This window comes from Lissotriton vulgaris, chromosome 2_1 (genome assembly GCF_964263255.1).
Source record: "Lissotriton vulgaris chromosome 2_1, aLisVul1.2, whole genome shotgun sequence".
NCBI classification, from domain to species: Eukaryota; Metazoa; Chordata; class Amphibia; order Caudata; family Salamandridae; genus Lissotriton; species Lissotriton vulgaris.
Genome location: NC_141687.1, coordinates 1104219917 through 1104238263, shown reverse-complemented (window position 1 = coordinate 1104238263; position 18347 = coordinate 1104219917). Strand labels below are relative to the sequence as shown.

Sequence of the window (18347 nt, the reverse complement as noted above, 5' to 3'; positions counted from 1 at the left end):
GATTTCACAGGACCAGTTGTGTATCAGACCTCTAGTGAAGTACATAACTTCCCAGACACATGACTTCCAAAGCACAAATTGTGTAGAGCCATGTCTGTTGCTGCACTTGCTGATTTCACAGGTCCATATAGTTTTACTCAGATGTAATTAGTTCTTTCCATGCTTAAGGGTGAAAGATATTTCAGATACACCCTAACAAACAGACCATACCTGTGGTCAAATCCATGGAGCACGATCAGGCTGGATACACACAGTTGTTGGGGCTGTCCAATGACATGGACACTGGTGGGGCTGGCTCGCCTGTTGCTCTAACAAGACACTATTTACTGTTACACAGTTAATTTCTTCCAACAAGATGCTCAAGTTCCTTTTGGTCTCTTGGTTTCTGTACTTCTCATTTTGTCTTTGGTTCTGTTACAAACGCTTGTCTCCTGGTCCGCTTGTCGCCAAGATAATGTTGTACCCTGCATAGTGACACTAGTAGCCTTGTAGTGTAATTCCAAGTCTTCTTTATTAGATCCACGTCGGGGTATTAACAATCTTAGTCAAGCCAGCTATAGTCAGGTACTAGCCATGTACCAGCCATGTACCAGCCCCACCAGGAGCAGCCTGCCTAGCCTCTCAGCCCCTCTCACCCTGTCATCCACACATCCACTCAGTCACACCAACATTCCATAACCAATTCTCACACTAGCTGAGCAGCTAGGAGGACCTAGGCTGATTACACATAAATGTAATACTTAGGATATAACACGTATGCTCACTGGATTCAAGCTAACCTGGCTGATGAGGGTTGACCCCCCCCCCCCCCCCCCCCCCCCCACCTCCCCCCCAAAACCGTCCCCAGGATATTTGTTTCCGGTCCAGGGAGGACCTGGCTTGGCAGTTTGGGCTGGACTGCTCCCATGAGGCACAGGTTCAAGACTGATTTGCATATGGCTGGGTCTAAACTGGGGTGGTATGGTGAGCAAAAGAACAATGGATTTAACTCGGATCTATTGACTGGGGGTGAATGTTTGATTTGCTGTGCATTCCGTCCATCATGTGTGTGTCTTTTGCATTTGTTTTACAAGCCACAAACCTTTCCACTATAAACCAATACTTTTGTAATCAGTGCTGTTAGACCCCTTTCCAGAACCATTTGGCTGTAATACCATTGGCAAACATTTTTGGGTAGTGACTTTAGGAAACTAGACATTGGAGGTCACAGACCTGGGGCCGCACATAACATTAACTAGGAGGGAAATTACAGATGAGTGGTACAAGGCACTATATATAAAACAGGTTATGATTATTTTTAACATCCTAAAATCAGACATTTAAAATGCCCGTGCATAACGCACACTGCCCAAATTATTAGTTTGGAACTTGTTTTCACAAATTCTTAACTTTAAGTGGCTCACTTGAAGCTGCCATGTAGATTTGTGATGCTAACGTTGTATCTGTCACAGAGGGTCTGAAAAAAAATGGGTGTATTGCTTTATAAGAGGCATGAAAGAATGTTTTGTTTCGGCTTGGGGAGAATGGCATCTTTTGCATCCAGTGTTCTGTTTTTTCTTTTCTACCAAACACCTCACTAAAATCTTTGTCTTGTTTTTAAAGGGTGTGACTAGGCTGCTCCTGACAAAAATCCCATTTTTTAAGGAAATCATTGTGAGCTCTTTCAAGTGTGATGAGTGTGGCTGGGCCAATACAGAAATACAATCTGCTGGTCGGATTCAAGACCAGGGAGTGCATTATGTCCTCTCCGTTCGTACCAAGCAGGTGACTAATTCATTCTTTTAAGTTATTTTCTAGCTTGTTGAGTGATATAACCACAATGTATATAAATGAGATTCTTGTGTGTACTACCTGTTTCTGATTACCTGTTTTACCAAGCTTATGGCTAGTAGGAATCAGATCTCATAAATAAATCAGCCTTATGCATCTTTCTGAACCTCTGTACCCGAACTGATTCAATTGGAATACAGGTCTTTATTTGATATGACATAGAGGGGATGAATTTCAAAACTAACACTGATTTGCAATACAATATGTCTCGCATTTCCGTAAGTTTAAGCTATTGGCATTGTAAATGATTTTTTTTTTTTTTTTTAACATCATTTTTATTGCATCACCAATAGAAATGTACAGACAAGATAATCAGCAATATACATTCACAGCGTACAAGAGTAGTGTTATCCAGTCCTTCATCATCCGGGGGGCCCGCCATTTCCTCTGGTGCGGGCGACCTTGTCCATAAATGTCTCTCGTATCACTTTACAATGTCTGACAGTAGTAGTAGCCAAGTATTGCTGGGTTGCTTTTGTGATTTTCACCCCTCCCCCTCCCCTGATTTCGGTGCCCCAACAGCCCGCCAATTCCGACTTCCTCCCCCCCCCACCCCCCCCCCCCCCCCCCCCCCCCCCCCCCCGTGGTCGCTCTGCGTTGAATCAGCAGTGTAAGAGTGTCTGGCGCGTTGTAGGAGGAACAAACATTCGCTAAGGTGTGCTCTCCTGCAAAGTGACAGGGCCTGCCCCATCTAGCTCACCCTCACCTTCCAGCTCCTCAGCATCCATATCTCGGAGTGCCTGCACCATCATTTCCCTTCTCGTCATTCATCCTCCAGGCCACCTGGTACCTCAGGGTACTTTCACAAGCGGCCCACCTCAGGCATTCCCCATACCATCTTTTATACGTGGGCCCCACTCTCGACTTCCAATTCCTCGTTGTCTCCCGCTTGGCCAGAATAAGTCCCAAGTCTATAAATTTGCTAGTGGTCTTGTTTCTAGGCGTGTGTGGGAACCAGTGGAGGATACCAACCGCTTTTGTGTACTGGATGTCTCTGTCCGTCGCGCTGTTAAGGGCCCGCCCTACTTCCTGCCAATAGTCTCCCAGAGCGGGGCAATCCCATAGCATGTGACCCAGATCCGCCCCGACCGTATTACATCTAGGGCAAGCAGCGTTGTCTACCCCAAAATACTGTTGTATTTTCCCCGGTGTGAGGTATGCCCTGTGGATGACATAGAAGTGGATTAGTTGAAACCTGGCGTTTCTCGAGCTCTTCCGTGCCCGCCTCAATAACTGGCCCCAGGTCGCATCGGGTATTTCCACTTGAAGGTCCAGCTCCCACTTGGCCTTAAGGGCCGTCAGTGGCTGCAAGGCCTCCCGCTGCATCCTGGAGTACAAGCAAGTTACAGCCTTAAAGGACCCCGCAGCCATCATCGTGTACTGACAAGCCATGGAGGTGCCCGGCTTCTGCAAGCCTTCCCCCCAGTGGGCCTGCACAGCACCCGTGACCGCAGCATGCAACAAGTAGTCGCCTCTCGGCAGGTCGAAACGCTCTTGCAAAGCCTGAAACGGCAGCAGTACTCCATCCTCGTATAGATCACCCAGCATTTGTATCCCCGCCTCCTCCCAACCTAGCAAGCGTGACCAGTCACCTCCATGCGGGAGGGCCGTGACCATACCCAGCGGAATTTCAGGGGCATACATAAGGCGGACTCCTGCCCGCTTACGGGCCCGGTCCCAGCAGAGTCGGAACGTCTGCTCCTCGACCGTCAAATCTCCCACCCGGAGCTTCTGGTGCAGCGAGATGTACGCCAGAACATGCCGCGGGGTACCTTCTACTCTCGCGTCCTCAGGGCCTCTATATACTCTCGCAACCTCCTGAGTAAAAATCTGCAGCTGCGCAGCTAGGTAATACCCTTCAAAATCCGGCACCGCCATTCCTCCTTCATCCTTGGGGCGCAGCAAAGTGTCGAGCGCTATGCGCCTCCTGCCCGTGCCCCATAAGAACGCTATGACCAGAGACCTCAGGCGTTTAAAAATAGAGCTCGGGACCCACACCGGGAGTGTCCTAAAATAATACAGAAGCCTGGGTAGGGCCACCATTTTGAGCAGGGAAATCCTACCACCCAGGGATAACTGCAGGGTCGACCAGAAGTCCATGGACCCCCGTAGGGCAGTAATACAGCGGGTGATGTTGCCTTCCAGCAAATCCGCCGGGGTGTGATAAATATAGACCCCCAAATAATGCAGGCAGCGCGGCTCCCACCGAAGTTCTTGCGCGGTGAGTGGACACGGTTCTCCCGATCTCAGGGGAAACAGGCAGGATTTAGGCCAATTGACCCTCAGGCCCGACAACCGGCCGAACCGCCCCAGTAGCCGCCGTGCCCCCTCGAGGTCGGGGCCCGCGTCGGCCAGAAACATCAGCAGGTCATCTGCGTACAAGGAAATGAGGTGCGGCCTGCCCCTAAATGATAAACCGGCATAGTAGCTGCCCAGCCTGGCCTCCACAGCGAAGGGTTCCATAGCCAAAGCGAACAGGAGCGGAGAAAGTGAACATCCCTGTCTGGTACCACGCCTGACCGGGTATTGCCTCGAGATCAGAGTACCCACTCGGACTCTCGCTACCGCATCAGTATAAAGGACCTTGGTCCAGTTTATGTACCCGTCCCCCAATCGGAAGCGTCGCATCACCTCATACAGGTATCCCCACTCAAGGCTGTCAAAAGCCTTCTCTATGTCAATGGAAAGGACAAATGGGGAAACGGCGCTCGGCCAGTCCGCACCCATCAGTCTCGTAAGCCTGCGGATATTATGGGTAGTGTTGCGTGTCGGAATAAAACCGCACTGGTCCTTGTGAACAAGGCCCGTCATGTGCACCAGCAGTCTGTTGGCAAGAATTTTACTCAGGATCCTGTAGTCCGTCGTCAGCATGGACAACGGACGGTACGAGGACAAAGCCGCACCCTCTCTGCCCGGTTTTAAGAGCGGTATCATGAGGGCCTCACTCATGGAGCCCGGGAGCCGACCCTTCGTTTGCGCTTCATTGTACACCTCACACAGCGAGGAGCAAGGTACTCTAGATATTTACTGTAGAATTCGATCGGAAGTCCGTCAAGTCCCGGGGTCTTGTTTCTGGCCATTTGCTTTACTGCACACCCTATCTCTCCAAGAGTGATGGGCCGACCCAGCTCTTCTGCCTCCGAGTCCTCCACTCTCGGCAGTTGGAGGCCGTCCAAGAACTCCCCTAGCTCATCCGCCCCTCCTGTTTCACCACTCTCATAGAGCCCCTCGTAATAAGTACGAAACTTATTCAGGATCCCGGGTTGAGTATGGCAGGGCTCCTCCCCTATCTCTTGGATCATCATGATCGGCATGCCCCTCCTGACTGGTTTAGCGAGCCATGCCAGCATAGACCCCCCTTATCGCCTTCCGCATGCGCCCTCGTCCTGTACGCCTTATGGTCAAAGCTGCGCAGCCGCTCCAACTCTACAGCCAGCCCCTCCCGTGCCCCACTAAGCCCCTCCTGCAACTCAGGGTGATTCGGGCGCCTTTTCTCCAGTTCCCTCAGCCGCGTTTCAGCCTTATCCAAGTCGTCCAGCAAAGTCTTACGGGCCCCAGCTGTGTGCCCAATACAGTGTCCCCGCACCACCACCTTAAACGCATCCCACTCTACCGCCCTCGTGGAGGCCGTGCCACTGTTTTCCTCAAAGTAACTCTCAATACGCTCCCCCAGAGCCTCCCTGAACAACAGGTCATCCAGGGTGTCGGGTTGCAGGCGCCATGTTGGCACGCTGTTAGCAGTCACCATCCAGTTCAGGGATATCAATAACGGGTTGTGGTCCGATATCGTCTTGGCCAAGTATTCCGCCCCTCCCACCGCAGGGAGCACGCATGGCGAACAAAGAAAAGCATCTAGCCGCACATGTAGGTCATGCAAGTGTGAGTGAAAGGAGTAGTCCCTAGTAGTTGGGTGTAACGCCCTCCATGCATCTGTGAGGGCCCAGCTCTCCTGCCATTCCAACCTGCGCTTGGCGACTCTATGCACTGGGGACGCGCGCAGTGGGGGATGGGATCTATCCAGTAACACATCCTCGACCGAGTTGAAATCCCCCCCCAAAAGGACCGGCCCTGCCAAATAACCCGCCAGTTTGCCCGAGATTGTAGACAAAAATGCGGGCAGATCCACATTAGGAGCGTACACATTGCAAAGAGATATCACCCTGCCTCTCAGCCTCCCCTCCACCTCCACATACCTGCCCTCCGGGTCTACCAACGTTTTTGTTACCTGGAAGGGGACCCCCGCCCGCACCCAAATCAGTGTCCCCCTCGCAAAGGCCGAGAGCGTCGTGTGAAACAGCTGCCCCCTCCAGCGTCTCTGCAGAGCAGCCCCCTCTTGCTTATTAAGATGCGTTTCTTGCAGGAACGCTATATGGACCCCCCTACGCTTGAGGTATGCCTGAACTTTATGCCTGCGTGTCATGGACTGCATACCCCGCACATTCCAGGAAACACATTTCAATGCCCCGGTACTAGCCATCCCCCCCCACACAACCAGACCAGACGATAAAGAACAATGTCCTCATGTGTTCCGCGACCACGGGCCAACCCTCCCTCCCTCTCCAAACAGGGAGCCAAACCCCTCCAACAACAACTGCCCCCCGAGCAACCCCAACTGCTCGCAACACCCACCCCCCCAGGACAGGCCCCCCCCGCAACTGGAAGTACCCCCATCCAAACTAACACTCCCAACCACCCCTCAAAGAAAGGCAGAAATGGCCGCAGTCTCCACTGCGGTGACCTTAGGGGCCAGTAAGGCGTGGCTCGATGCAATAGATCCTCAAAGCAAATCCACCCCGCGCACTCCACCCCACAATCCCCACATTATAGCGCCCCAAAACCTCAAATTACAGCGTTCCACTGCCATGGGCCCAGTGCCCCGGTGTCCAACCAGCGAGTCCACTCCACTAGCCCAGGTCAGCACGCCTCGAGTATCTCCTCCGAAGTCTGCGGTGTCACAATAGGGCCCCGGGCCCCACCAAATTCCGATTGTCCCGTCTCCGAGCCCGTACCCGGGCCCTCTGAGTCCGTGCCCTTCCCGGACTGACTTCTGGCGGTCCTGGATAAGTCCGCTACCGCCTGTAGAGCCGCCTGCCTCTCCGCCTCCGTCTGCGACACCGAAGGTTTGCCGGTGCTCCTGCGGTTCCTCCTGATCCGTTGGGATTTCCTGACCGGTTGTGCCACCTTAGCCTCCTCCTCCCTGGCCTTGGCACCGTCCGTTCCTGCTTTATAAGTGTCCCACCAGGTCCAAGCGTCCGCAGAGGACGTGAAGAAAAGTGATTGTTCATCCACCACCACTCTCAGCTTCGCTGGGAACAACAGGGAGTACTTGATGCCTTCAGCACGGAGCTCCCGCTTAAGGGACAGAAAGTTCGCTCTGAGCCGCTGCGTTTCAAACGTATAATCCGGGAACATAGTGACCCTGCTGTTGTCCACTTGAAAGGGCCCTGCCTCTCTCGCCCTCTGCAAAAGCCAGTCTCTGTCCCGGTAATGGAGCAATTTGAACACCACTGGGCGAGGAGGAAGACCTGAGGCCGGCGGGCGCGCCGGAACCCTATGCGCTCGCTCCAGGGAGAAGAAGGGGGACAGTCCCTCCGGTGCCACCTCCGTTCGCAACCAGTTATCGAGGTAGCCCACCATATCGTCGCCTTCAATTTTTTCCGGCAGGCCCACAAGGCGTATGTTGTTGCGCCTATTCCGGTTTTCCGCATCTTCGGCCCTCCGTTCCAGCACCTTCAAGCGGTCCATCACCTCCGACATCTGCGCCTTCACCGCTGCATGGCCCGGGGCTAATTCCTTAACTGTGATCTCCACGGATTTCACTCGGTCCTTAAGTTTATCATGGTCGGCCTTCAGGAGGCCCAAGCCTGTCGCCACCTGAGCTATATCTTGTTGTAAAGCGTCCTTTGTGGTGGCGATGGCCTCCAGGATACGATCCTGCATCCGCTGCAGCGCCGATTGGTCTCGATCCGCTCCTTCCGCAGCCTCTGTATCGGTCGCACCATCTCCCTTCCCTTTTGGCTTCCCCATCTGGGCCGGCATGAGCGATGGCCTCCAACTCTGTCCTTGCTCACTCTCCGCACGTCGCCGGACTTCGTCCTCAGGGAGGTCCCCTGCAGCTGCAGCGGGAAAACCTGTCCCTTCCGCGCCTGGGGCGCCGCTCAGGGCTCCGGGTCCAAGGCTGTCTCTAGGGAGCAGAGTCTCCGATCAGCCGCTAGTCCGGATGGCGCCAGTCGTGCTCAGAGGCCCAGGGCCATCATCACAGGGCCATAGCCATGCTGTCGCCGCCACTACCAAGGGGTGGATCCCAGCCACCGCCCAAGGTGCGCCCGAGGTCCACCCCACCACCCAGGGAGGGGTGCGATGTAACCGCGAACACCTCCTAACTGTAGAGGCAGCAGCGCTTGGTCGGGCTCCGGTCCGGAGACTCCGTCGTCTCCGTGTCTCATGCCACCGCCGCCATCTTAGGTCGAATACTTCGCGCCTGAGTCCAACTTTCAAAGTCGAATAACGGGTCAGGAATGGCCCGACGTCTTCCTCCGTGGGCACCGGACCCTCTGCGGTATCTTCCAGTGACGGATGATATCAATTACGTCGGGGTCCGATCAGATTTTCAGGATATTTTCCGGGATCGGGCGCGGAGCTCCGAGCTCACGCTGCCTACCTCCTCGGCATCCAAGCCACGCCCCCGGCATTGTAAATGACAATGCCTTTTTATGATTTTGTTTTTAAAACATAAATAGGCCAATTGCTTAAACTCGTGTAAATGCGAGACCTATTGCATTGCAAATGCTTGTCCTAGTTGTATAGGGCCCTGGATTGAGGGGTGACAACTAAGCCAGTTAGAGCCCGGGCAAGAATCAGCCAAAATTATCACAACGCACACAAATGTTTTGAACACTCCAAAACTCGTTACCCATAAGGTGATTTGAAATTTTCATGTACAGAAAAAACGACATTAAATTCTACTGGTTAAATCAAACACCCAGCTGGAATTAGCACTGAACAATTAGACCTCAACTACCGGTTGCGTCAGGTCACTTGGAATTTTCTCCCTTTCTGTTCAGTAGCTGTCCAAATCTCGATGGGTCTGCATATGGACACAGTAGGGACCATATGTAACTGATTAATTGGAATGTCCACCCTAGGAGTTCCCCCTTTTCAAGGGAGTAAATTGACTGCCTTTGCAGATGTCATTGCTGGGGTGAATGCATATCTCGCCTTTTTTTATGAGAAAAACAACTTTGGACCATAGAGACAAAAAAACTTGTGAAATTATGGTGTGCATAAATGAAACGTATGCTTGTGTGTCCCTAGATTTCCACTCATGACTTGTAGATAGCATGCTTTTTACACTTGAATCCTGGTATGGCCAATTTAGCTTTTCATCCTTCTGAGGTCCGCGAGTTCCGTACCATTAAACTGGTTTTGGTAGTAACTTTTAATTACAAGGCATAGAAACAGCAGAAGTGCTGTAGAAAAAGGTTCTCCTTCTCCTTCTCCTTCTCCATGCATTTCCACCTTCTTTTCCAGCCTCATCTTTCTGGGGGAGGCGGGTGGGTTCGCTAGTGAATCCAGAAAGATCTTCAAGCTGCAAAACTACACCGACAGGTAAACTATTCGTTTTGCAGCGTGAATCTTTCTGGATTCACTATGTTGTGCATAGATTTTGTAGCGGTTTTTGTTACTTTTGTGGCGGTTGGGTGGAAGATGAGCGTTGGTTGTTGAAAATATGTTGAAGCACCTTTTGTCCTACTTGTGCTTCCTTGTTCATTTGAACATCCACGCAATAGTGCTTAGTGAACATGTGCACCGAAGCCCATGTTGTGGCCAGGCATATGTCCTGAATTGGTGTGTTGGCCAGAAAGGTAATTGTTGCTCCTTTCTTCCTGGTTGAGTGGGCCTGTGCCCCTCCTGTTAGCTCCAGGCCCGCTTGCTTGTGGCAGAATTGTATAGTCTGTGCGATCCATCGAGCTATGGTGTTTTTTGTCACTAGTTTACCCATGTAACTGTTTGCGAAGGATACGAAGAACTGTTTTGTCTTCCTGTGTCCTTTCGTCCTTTCGGTGTATTGCATCACTGCCCTTCTTGCGTTTAGAGTGTGGAGTGCTATCTCAGCGCTTGTAGTGGGGTTTTGGAAGAAGCTAGGGATCTGAATACTTTGATTCATGTGGAACCTTGACACCACCTTCGGCATGAAGTGCGGGTCCGTTCTCATTACGACCCTGTCACTGTGTATCTGAATGTAGGGTTCCTGTAGTGTTAAAGCCTGCAGTTCGCTCACTCTCCGTAGCGATGTGATTGCTATCAGAAAGGCTGTTTTCATAGTCAGCATTTGCAGTGATGCTTTGTGGATAGGTTCGAAAGGTGCTTTCATGAGCTCTGTCAGTACTACATTCAGGTTCCAAGCCGGTGGCAGCATTCTTTTTGGTGGTGCTATTCTTTTAGCCCCTTCCAAGAATCTTTTTACGACTTGAGATGTGAAGAAGCTTCTCCCTGTTTCTCCTCTTGTGTATGCCACAATCGCTGCCAAGTGTACCCTTAGCGAGGATGAGCTTAGTTTAGCCTTTATTAGGTGCGTGAGGTACCTTAGCACCGTAGATTCCCTGGTCAGTTTTCTGTGTAGTTTTTTCTTGGAACACCACTGAGTGAATCTTTTTCATTTTTCCCCATAGCATTTGCGTGTGCTGGGCCTTCTTGCCTCTCGCAGCACCCTCAGGGTGCTCTCTGGTAGTTTTAGATGTGCGAACTCTAAGTCCTCAGGAGCCTGGCTGAGAGGTTGAGGCTCTCCGGCTCTGGGTGTAGCACTTCTCCGTTTTCCATGGAGAGTAGGTCTCTTCTTTTTGAGAACTTGTGGGGGGGCCCCTGCGCCATCTCCATTATCTGAGAGTACCAGGTCAGCCTGGCCGATTGTGGTGGCACCAGGATCAGCGTCATGTTGCTTGTCATGCATTTGTTGAGAACCCTGGGGATCAGTGGTATCAGGGGGGGGGGGGAAGCGTAGGCAAATGTTTTTGACCAGCTTATCCATAAGGCATTCCCCTGTATTAGTGCCTCTGGTTGCCTAGATGCAAAGTATTGGCATTTTGCATTCCGGCGTGTTGCAAATAGGTCTATTGTCGGAGTGCCCCACCTCATGAAATAGTTTCTCTGTCTCCTGTATATTGAGTTCTCACTCGTGGGATGCTGAAGTCTGCCTGCTGAGCCAATCCGCTTCTACATTGTCCTTCCCTGGCAGGTGTATGGCTAGCAGGTCTATTTTGAGTGGTATTGCCCATCTCCAGATTTCCTGTGCCAAGCTTGACAGGGGGAATGATTGAGTTCCCCTTGTTTGTTTATGTAAAACATCGTTGTGGTGTTGTCTGTTTGTTTGTATCAGCACCTTCTGGCTGTACAGGTGTTTCTGGAAGGCCTTGAGTGCTAGCAACACTGTTTTCAGCTCCAGGTAATGGATGTGTCTGACCGCATCTGTAGGGCTCCACAGGCCCCTCGCTCTGAGCTTGTTCATGTGTGCGCCCCACCCCTTCTGGGATGCGTCTGTGGTAATGGTCACTGTTAGGTCCGGTGGTGTTAGAGGTTTCCCTACTGTTATCCTTTCCTTGGTTCACCACCTTATTTCTTCCTGCACCCTGTGCGTTACAACCACTAGATCCTCCCAACTTCCTGTAGCTTGTGACCATTGCTGTTTTAGCCACTCTTGGAGCGGTCTCATCTGTAGGCGTACATAGGGGACCAGGTGTATGCATGACGCCATCATCCCCAAGATCTTGCTCACTGCCCCCACTGTCAGAGCTCGCCCCTTCTGGTAGTGACGTTTCTCCCTCAGTAGGCTGAGTGTTCTCTTTTCGCTGGGTGACACCCTGCATTGGACGGTGTCGATTTGAGCACCCAAGAAGTTCTTCACCTGCTCTGGTTCCATTGAGCATTTTCCTCAGTGTATGGAGAAACCCAGGCCTGTTAGCGTTCTCGTGACTTGCTGTGCGTGATCTTTGCATGTCCTGTAAGAGCTTGCCTTTACGAGCCAGTCGTCGAGGTAGGGGTACACGTGTATCCCCTCCCTTCGCAGATGCGCGGCCACTGCCGCGAGGCATTTGGTGAACACCCTTGGTGCGGATTTTAGACCGAAAGCCAGGGTTGTGAATTGGTGGTGATCGTTGTTCACTGTGAACCTTAGCATGTGCTTGTGCTGCCTGTTCATGGGGATGTGCAGGTACGCATCCTTGAGGCCTATGGTGGACAAGAAGTCCCCGGCCTTTGTCTGTGGGATGACCTCTTGTAGGGACGTCATCTTGAATTTTTGGGTCTTTACGTATTTGTTTAGGAACCGTAGGTCCAGGATGGGTCTTAGGCTTTCGTCCACTTTTGGTACAGGAAGTAGTTTGAGTACACTCCTCTGTTCCGTTCTTTGAATGGGACCGTTTCGATGGCCTCTTTGAGGAGTAGTTCTTGAGCTTCCTTTTGGAGCAGTCGCAGTTCTGTTCCCGAGTGCTCTCTTCTCTTTGGCTGTCTGTTTGGTGGATTCTTTAGCAGTTCTATGCCATATCCGAACTGCATGATGTTCAGTATCCACTTGTCTGTGGTGATTTTTCTCCACTCCTGGAGAAAAAATCTTAGCCTGCCTCCTACTGGAGTTACATGTTCTTTTGTGTCTTGTCCGTGTAGCCCTCTCCTCTTTGTTTTTCCGTGTTGTTATTATTATTATTATAATAATTATTATTATTATTATTATTATTACATTTATTGAGCGTGCAGCTACCTGGAGGTTTCCCCGGCGCTAGTGAGCAAACAGAGGGTGAAATGAGCTGAGAAGGGTTAAGTAACAGATTTAGGAATTAAAAAGCCAGGTCTTGATTCCCCTGCGAAATTTAAGGTAGCAGATTTCAGATCGCAGGGGTTGAGGCAGAGAGTTCCAGAGAGAAGGTGCTAAGAACGCAAACGAGCGACCGCCCATTTTGGCTTTATTGAAGCGCGGGATCTGAAACTTATTTTGCGTGGAGGATCTCAGTGTGCGGGAGGGGACATAATGCTGTACCAGAGAGGACAGATACTTCGGGGCTTTGCCAGTTTTGATGTGATGCATTATACAAAGAGCTTTAAATTTCACTCGGCACTAAATGCGCAGCCAGTGCAGATTGCGCAGATTATTATTATTATTATTATTATTATTATTATTATTATTATTATTATTATTACATTTCTTATATAGCGCCAGAATCGACCCCCGAAGGGGTATCTCCGCGCTTGCCTTGGGAACCCGTCCTGGTTTTTCCCTGTGAGATAGCCCCTACAGGGCATCCCCAAGGTGAAAGCCAGGCATCCCGCCGCAGGGAGGCCGTTGTGGAGATTAAGCAAGCTTAATGCCCAGAGTTGCAGAGTGTGAACCCATGATTAGGTCAGGCACCGAAGCGAGAATTATCGAGTCCGTGGACATTTGAGCTCAACACCCTGCCGCGTCGGGAATCGAACCCTGGTCCCGAGTCTGACCTCTGCTTCAGGGTCTGCCTGCTCTAACCAGTGAGCCACACTTCTCCACAGATGGAAGGAGACCGAGGACCTGGCGGGCAGATTACAGATAAGACGCGCTGCCATAATCTGAACCACCTGTAGTTTCTTGGTGACCTCCTTGCAGGCACCCAGAAGAAGGATGTTCCCATAGTCCATCCGTGATGTAACAAGGGCCTGGACTACTGTCCTCTGGGTGTCTGCTGGAAGCATCCATGTGATCTTTCTCAGCCACCTGATGATGGTAATACAGGTGGCTGAGACTTTTACCACATGTTGCTTCATTGACAACTGGTTGTCAAAGAGGACCCCCAGGTTACGAGCTGTTACTGAAGGGGTGGGAATAGGGCCCATCTGCTGAGGCCAATTTTTCGGGCCCCAGAGCGATGAAGTCGGACCAAACAGAAGCAGCTCCGTCTTATCTCCATTCAGTTTTAATTTATGTCTGTGCATCCAGTTAGAGATTTGTTCCAGACCAGACCGAAGGGAGGACGTGGGAAGGTGTTTGTTGGTTGAGAGCGAGTAGACAATTTGGGCGTCGTCTGCATAAGAGTAAATAGAGAGACCTGCTTGCTCAGCTAAGAAGGCTAGAGGCCTAACATAAAGATTAAAAAAGAGGGGACTAAGGATAGAACCCTGGGGAACACCGTGAGAAGAAGCGTGGATTGAGGAAACAGAGGAGGAGGAAAAAACTTGAAAGGTGCGGTCAGAAAGAAAGCTAGCAATCCAGGTCTGGGCAGGGCCAACAATGCCAATAGATTTCAGGGTGGACAAAAGGATGGTGTGGGAGACAGTATCAAATGCGGCACTCAGATCTAACAGAATGAGTGCCACTGTCTCCCCATTGTCCACCTGTCGTCTGATGGTCTCTGATACTCCAAGAGGGTGGTCTCAGTGGAGAAGCCAGCCCTGAACCCGGATTGTGAAGAATGAAGGAAATTTGAGGATTCAACATAGGAAGTGAGAAAAAAGTTGACGTGCTTTTCCGGAATTTTGGAGTTGCATGGAAGCAAAGAGATGGGCCGGAAATTAGATGGATTATTTGGGTCAGCATTGGCCTTTTTTATCAACGGGTCCACCATTGCATGCTTCCATGCTTTGGGGACCGTGGCTTCGACCAGTGAAGCGTTCAGAAGATCCAAAATAATCTGGAGTGTAGATGAGTCCAGGGTACCAAGTATTTGCGGAGGCATGGGGTCAAGGGGAGAGCCAGATTTTATTTCATCTAGGTATTTACGGAAAAGAGGGAACGAAATCAAGTCCCAGGAGTGAAGTTGAGGGGCGGGGGGAATGGCCGTAAATGCCTCAACAGATAAAGAATGGGGTGTTTGTAAATGAGAGCAAGAAGCATCAGAGGAAGAGGCGCTAAAATTAGCATAAATTTTATCTATATTCTCAATGAAAAAATTAGCAAGAGAATTACATTGTTCTGTATCGAGACATGGAGCTTTAGGTGCAGAGGACATGCCTGATAGATCTTTTACTACTTTAAAAAGTGCCTTAGTTCGATTTTGGGCATTGAGTATAGTGGTGTTGGCATGGTTGGCCCTGGCAGTGTCGCAGGCGGCATGGTATGCTTGAAGAGCAATCTTATATTTTTTTTTATCATCGATGCAATAATTGGAACGCCAAATGCGTTCCAGTTTCTTGCAGCGAGATTTTTCCTGTCGAAGTGTCATTAAACCAGGGGGCCGGTGGATGGTGGATATTAGGCTTATTCCTCTGAGCTGGAAGACAAGAATCTAAAGTTGTCATCAGCCAGGAGTTGATAGAGGACACATCTCTAGTAGTGATAGTAGGAAACGCGGGCCTAGAATTCTCAAGGCAGGTGTTAAGTTTACCATTATCCAAGCGTTTCCAATTTCTGCTGGCTTTGTGTGGGTGTAAAGTAGTAGGGGATTTGTGGTGGTCGGATATATTTAAATGAAATGATAGGACCAGACAATGGGCTGAGGGGGGAGGCAGGTGATGGTGTTAAGATTAGAAAAAATGGGGTCCAGTAAGTTACCAGCTTTATGGGTAGGGCCAGAATTATGCAGATGTAAGTCCAGGGCGGCCAGATCCTGTAGCAGACGAGTACTAATAGGGCAGGATATGTGATTGAAGTGAATATTTAGATCACCCACTATTAAGAAGTTGGTGGATTGTAACATCAAGGGGGCAATGAGCTCTGGGAGGGAGGATGCCCATGCACAAGCCGAGCCCGGGGGACGATAAATGAGAGTTCCAGTCAAAGTAAAATTAGGAGAAAGTAAAAGCTTAAAAAGACCAGCTTCACAATTGGGGAAATCAAGATCTTCCCATTTGCAGGAATATTCCCTTTTAAAGTTGATGGCAATACCACCATCCTCCTTGTGAGCTCGGTTTCTCCCCAGAAAGGTGTAATTATTAGGGAGAGCCATGGCGATGTCCGGGCCGGAGCTCTCGTTTAGCCATGTTTCAGTCCCGTGGGGGGTTCGGGTGGGTGAGCACCTTTTCTCGTGTGCAGTCACTTAGAGGGGGGTTGTTCACCGCCTCTTCTTCTCGGACCTCGTCCGTTTCCTCTTGATCGAAAGGACTGGCCCCTGTTCTGGTAGTTCCAGTTTTGCCTCTGCTTGCCCTGGTGACCTTGGTTGTCACTCTGTTGTCCCTGGTGGAACGCCTGGTGTGATTCTCCTTGCTGGTTTCCACCTCTGCCGTTTGGCCTCTGCATAGGAGTGCCCCTTCTCATCCCCCTGAATTGCAGGGCCCCCATGGATCTTGCCGTCTCGTTGTCCTTTTTCAGTTGTGTGAGCTTCTCATCAACTGGGGCTCCGAACAGTGTTTCACCTTTGAAGGGAGTGTTCAGGATGTTGTTCTGAACCTCCGCTTTGAAGCCTGAGATCCTGAGCCAGGCTTGCCTTCTCTCTGTGATGCCTTTAGCCATCAATCTGCTGGATGTTTCAGCCCCATCCAAGGCTGTCTTCAGGCACGAGTTAGCAATGCTTTTCCCTTTTTCCACAAGGTGAGATGCCCTCTCACAGTATTGTTCCGGGAGGTGCTTGAGCAATTGCCCCATCTCATCCCAATGTTGGTATTGATGTCTGTTTAGGAGGGCGTTTGAGTTCGCCGTCCGCCAGTGCGTTGCGGCGTTTCTCTCTATTTTCCTCCCCGTTAGGTCCATCCTCCTCCTTTCCTTGTCAGGTGGAGGCCCAGATGTTGTTGGGATGTTGGCCCTTCTTCTGGCCGTCGCAGTGATTATTGAATCTGCTGTGACGGACCCCTTAATGTAAGCCGGGTCCTGTGAGGAGAATTTGTATTTCTTTTCCGTCCTCTGCGTTACTGATCTGCATGTAGCCAGGTCCTTGAAGGCTTCCTTCCCCTGGTCTGTGATACTTTTCAGCATGGGACGGAATTGGCTTCTTGTCTGTGTGGGGAGCAATGTTTCCAGCAGGAAATCTGCTTTTGGCTTCTCCTCCTCTAGCCTAACCCCATAAGCTGCTGCTGCCTTCCTGACGACCTCGTTGTATGCCCCAATGTCATCCGGTGGCGAAGGCCTCGAAGGATATGTCTCCACAGCCTCCTCCGGGTTTTCGGCCTCGATGTCCTGCCAATCCTGGTCTTGGGCCGTCGAGGAACCTGAGCCGTAGCTTGACTGCTGGTCCCCGTAATCACCTTCTGTATAATAGAGGTCCTCTTCCTGTTCCGAGAGCTCCGGAGTTTTCGGCGGCTCTTCAACGTCTAACTCCTCCTGCTCTGTCACCTCAGCGACGGACGTTGCCGTCCTCAAGGGGATCCTGTTAATTCTCATTCTTTCGTCTAAGTCTTTCTTTCTCTGGAGGATGTTCTCCATTTCGGCCTCGAGCCTTCTTTTCTTTCTCAGCATCTCTGCGGCCTGGTCGTCGCCGAGCGTTTCGGCCGCTCTCTTCGGCGGCGTCGTCTAAGCTTTCTTCAGCTCCTTTTCCTTCGAAGTCGAAGACCCTTTTTCGGGGGCTTGCTTCGATGTCCTTTGCTTTTCGCCTTCTTCATCCTCCGGGAGTCCTTGTCGAAGGATCCGCTGGGCTCTTTTTCGGAGGATGCAGCTTCGGCCGTTGAACTTTCGGTGCCGGTGCTCCTTTCGAGGCTTTGGACTCTGCCTTTCGAGAGTCTGCCTCTGGCTTTCGAGGCCCTGTGGGAGTTTTCGGGGTCGTAGACTCTCCTACCTTGTCAGGCGTTTTCTTATCGGTCTCTGCGACTGTGAAGTCATCTGGACCTTTGGCGATGTTGTCCTCGTCGTCGGTGGAGAGGCCCAGTTCGTAAAGCGTCGGGGCCTGGCCCTTGCCCTGCATCGTGTGATGAGCTATCCTCTGCTTCTCTCGAACTCTGAGTTTCTTCGGCTTGAAGACGGAGCAGGCGTTGCAGTCTCTGCTTCTCTCGAACTCTGAGTTTCTTCGGCTTGAAGACGGAGCAGGCGTTGCAGTCTCTGCTCTCGTGGTCGATAGGCAGGCAGAGGTTGCAGACCGGATGCTGGTCCTTCTGCGCGAACTTGTGGTGGCAGTTTTTGCAGAATTTAAATGGAGTCTTGTACATCCCTGCGCTCAGGGGGCCCCCTGTATGCGCATTCCTCCAAGGACGTCGAAGATCTCGATGTTCTTCTCTTTCTTCGTCGTCTCCTCTCTGATGGTCTTCTTCTCCCAATCTTTTCCGGTCTTTACTGTCGAATAGTAGTTGTATTTCCTCCTTTTTTCCTCCAAAACTTCTGGAGCTTCACGCGACGATCCAGACCCAACGGCGGAAAAAAGAATCTGAAGAAGGCGCCAAAGGGTGGTAGCTTCCGCCGGAAGCATGCCGACGTCACCGAAGGTACACCAGAAGGTGGGACGTCGACGCCCACCTGGGCTACAAAAAAAGAAAAAAAGACTACTATTCCGGACCCAACCACCAGATTGCGGAATATGCACAGCATATTGAATCCAGAAAGATTCACGCTGCAAAACTATTTTTATACAGACATTTGTTTCAGGCATATGCTGTGCATATGAATGATACGGAAGGCCAAGTTCCTTTATAAGAGCATGAAA

The 18347-nt window shown here is 51.0% G+C and overlaps 1 protein-coding gene across 2 annotated transcripts in view; it reads left to right on the top strand.

The window, feature by feature from the left end:
* The window catches only part of ZPR1 (ZPR1 zinc finger), a 113676-nt gene that overhangs the window by 2959 nt on the left and 92370 nt on the right, over positions 1-18347 (top strand). The window contains exon 2 of one of the 2 annotated variants that reach the window (XM_086956814.1): positions 1603-1764. The exons of the other annotated variant lie outside the window; for it this stretch is intronic. Within the exon in view, the coding sequence (XP_086812940.1) occupies positions 1603-1764 (162 nt within the window). The remainder of the gene's footprint in view (positions 1-1602; positions 1765-18347) is intronic. 2 annotated transcript variants of the gene reach the window in all.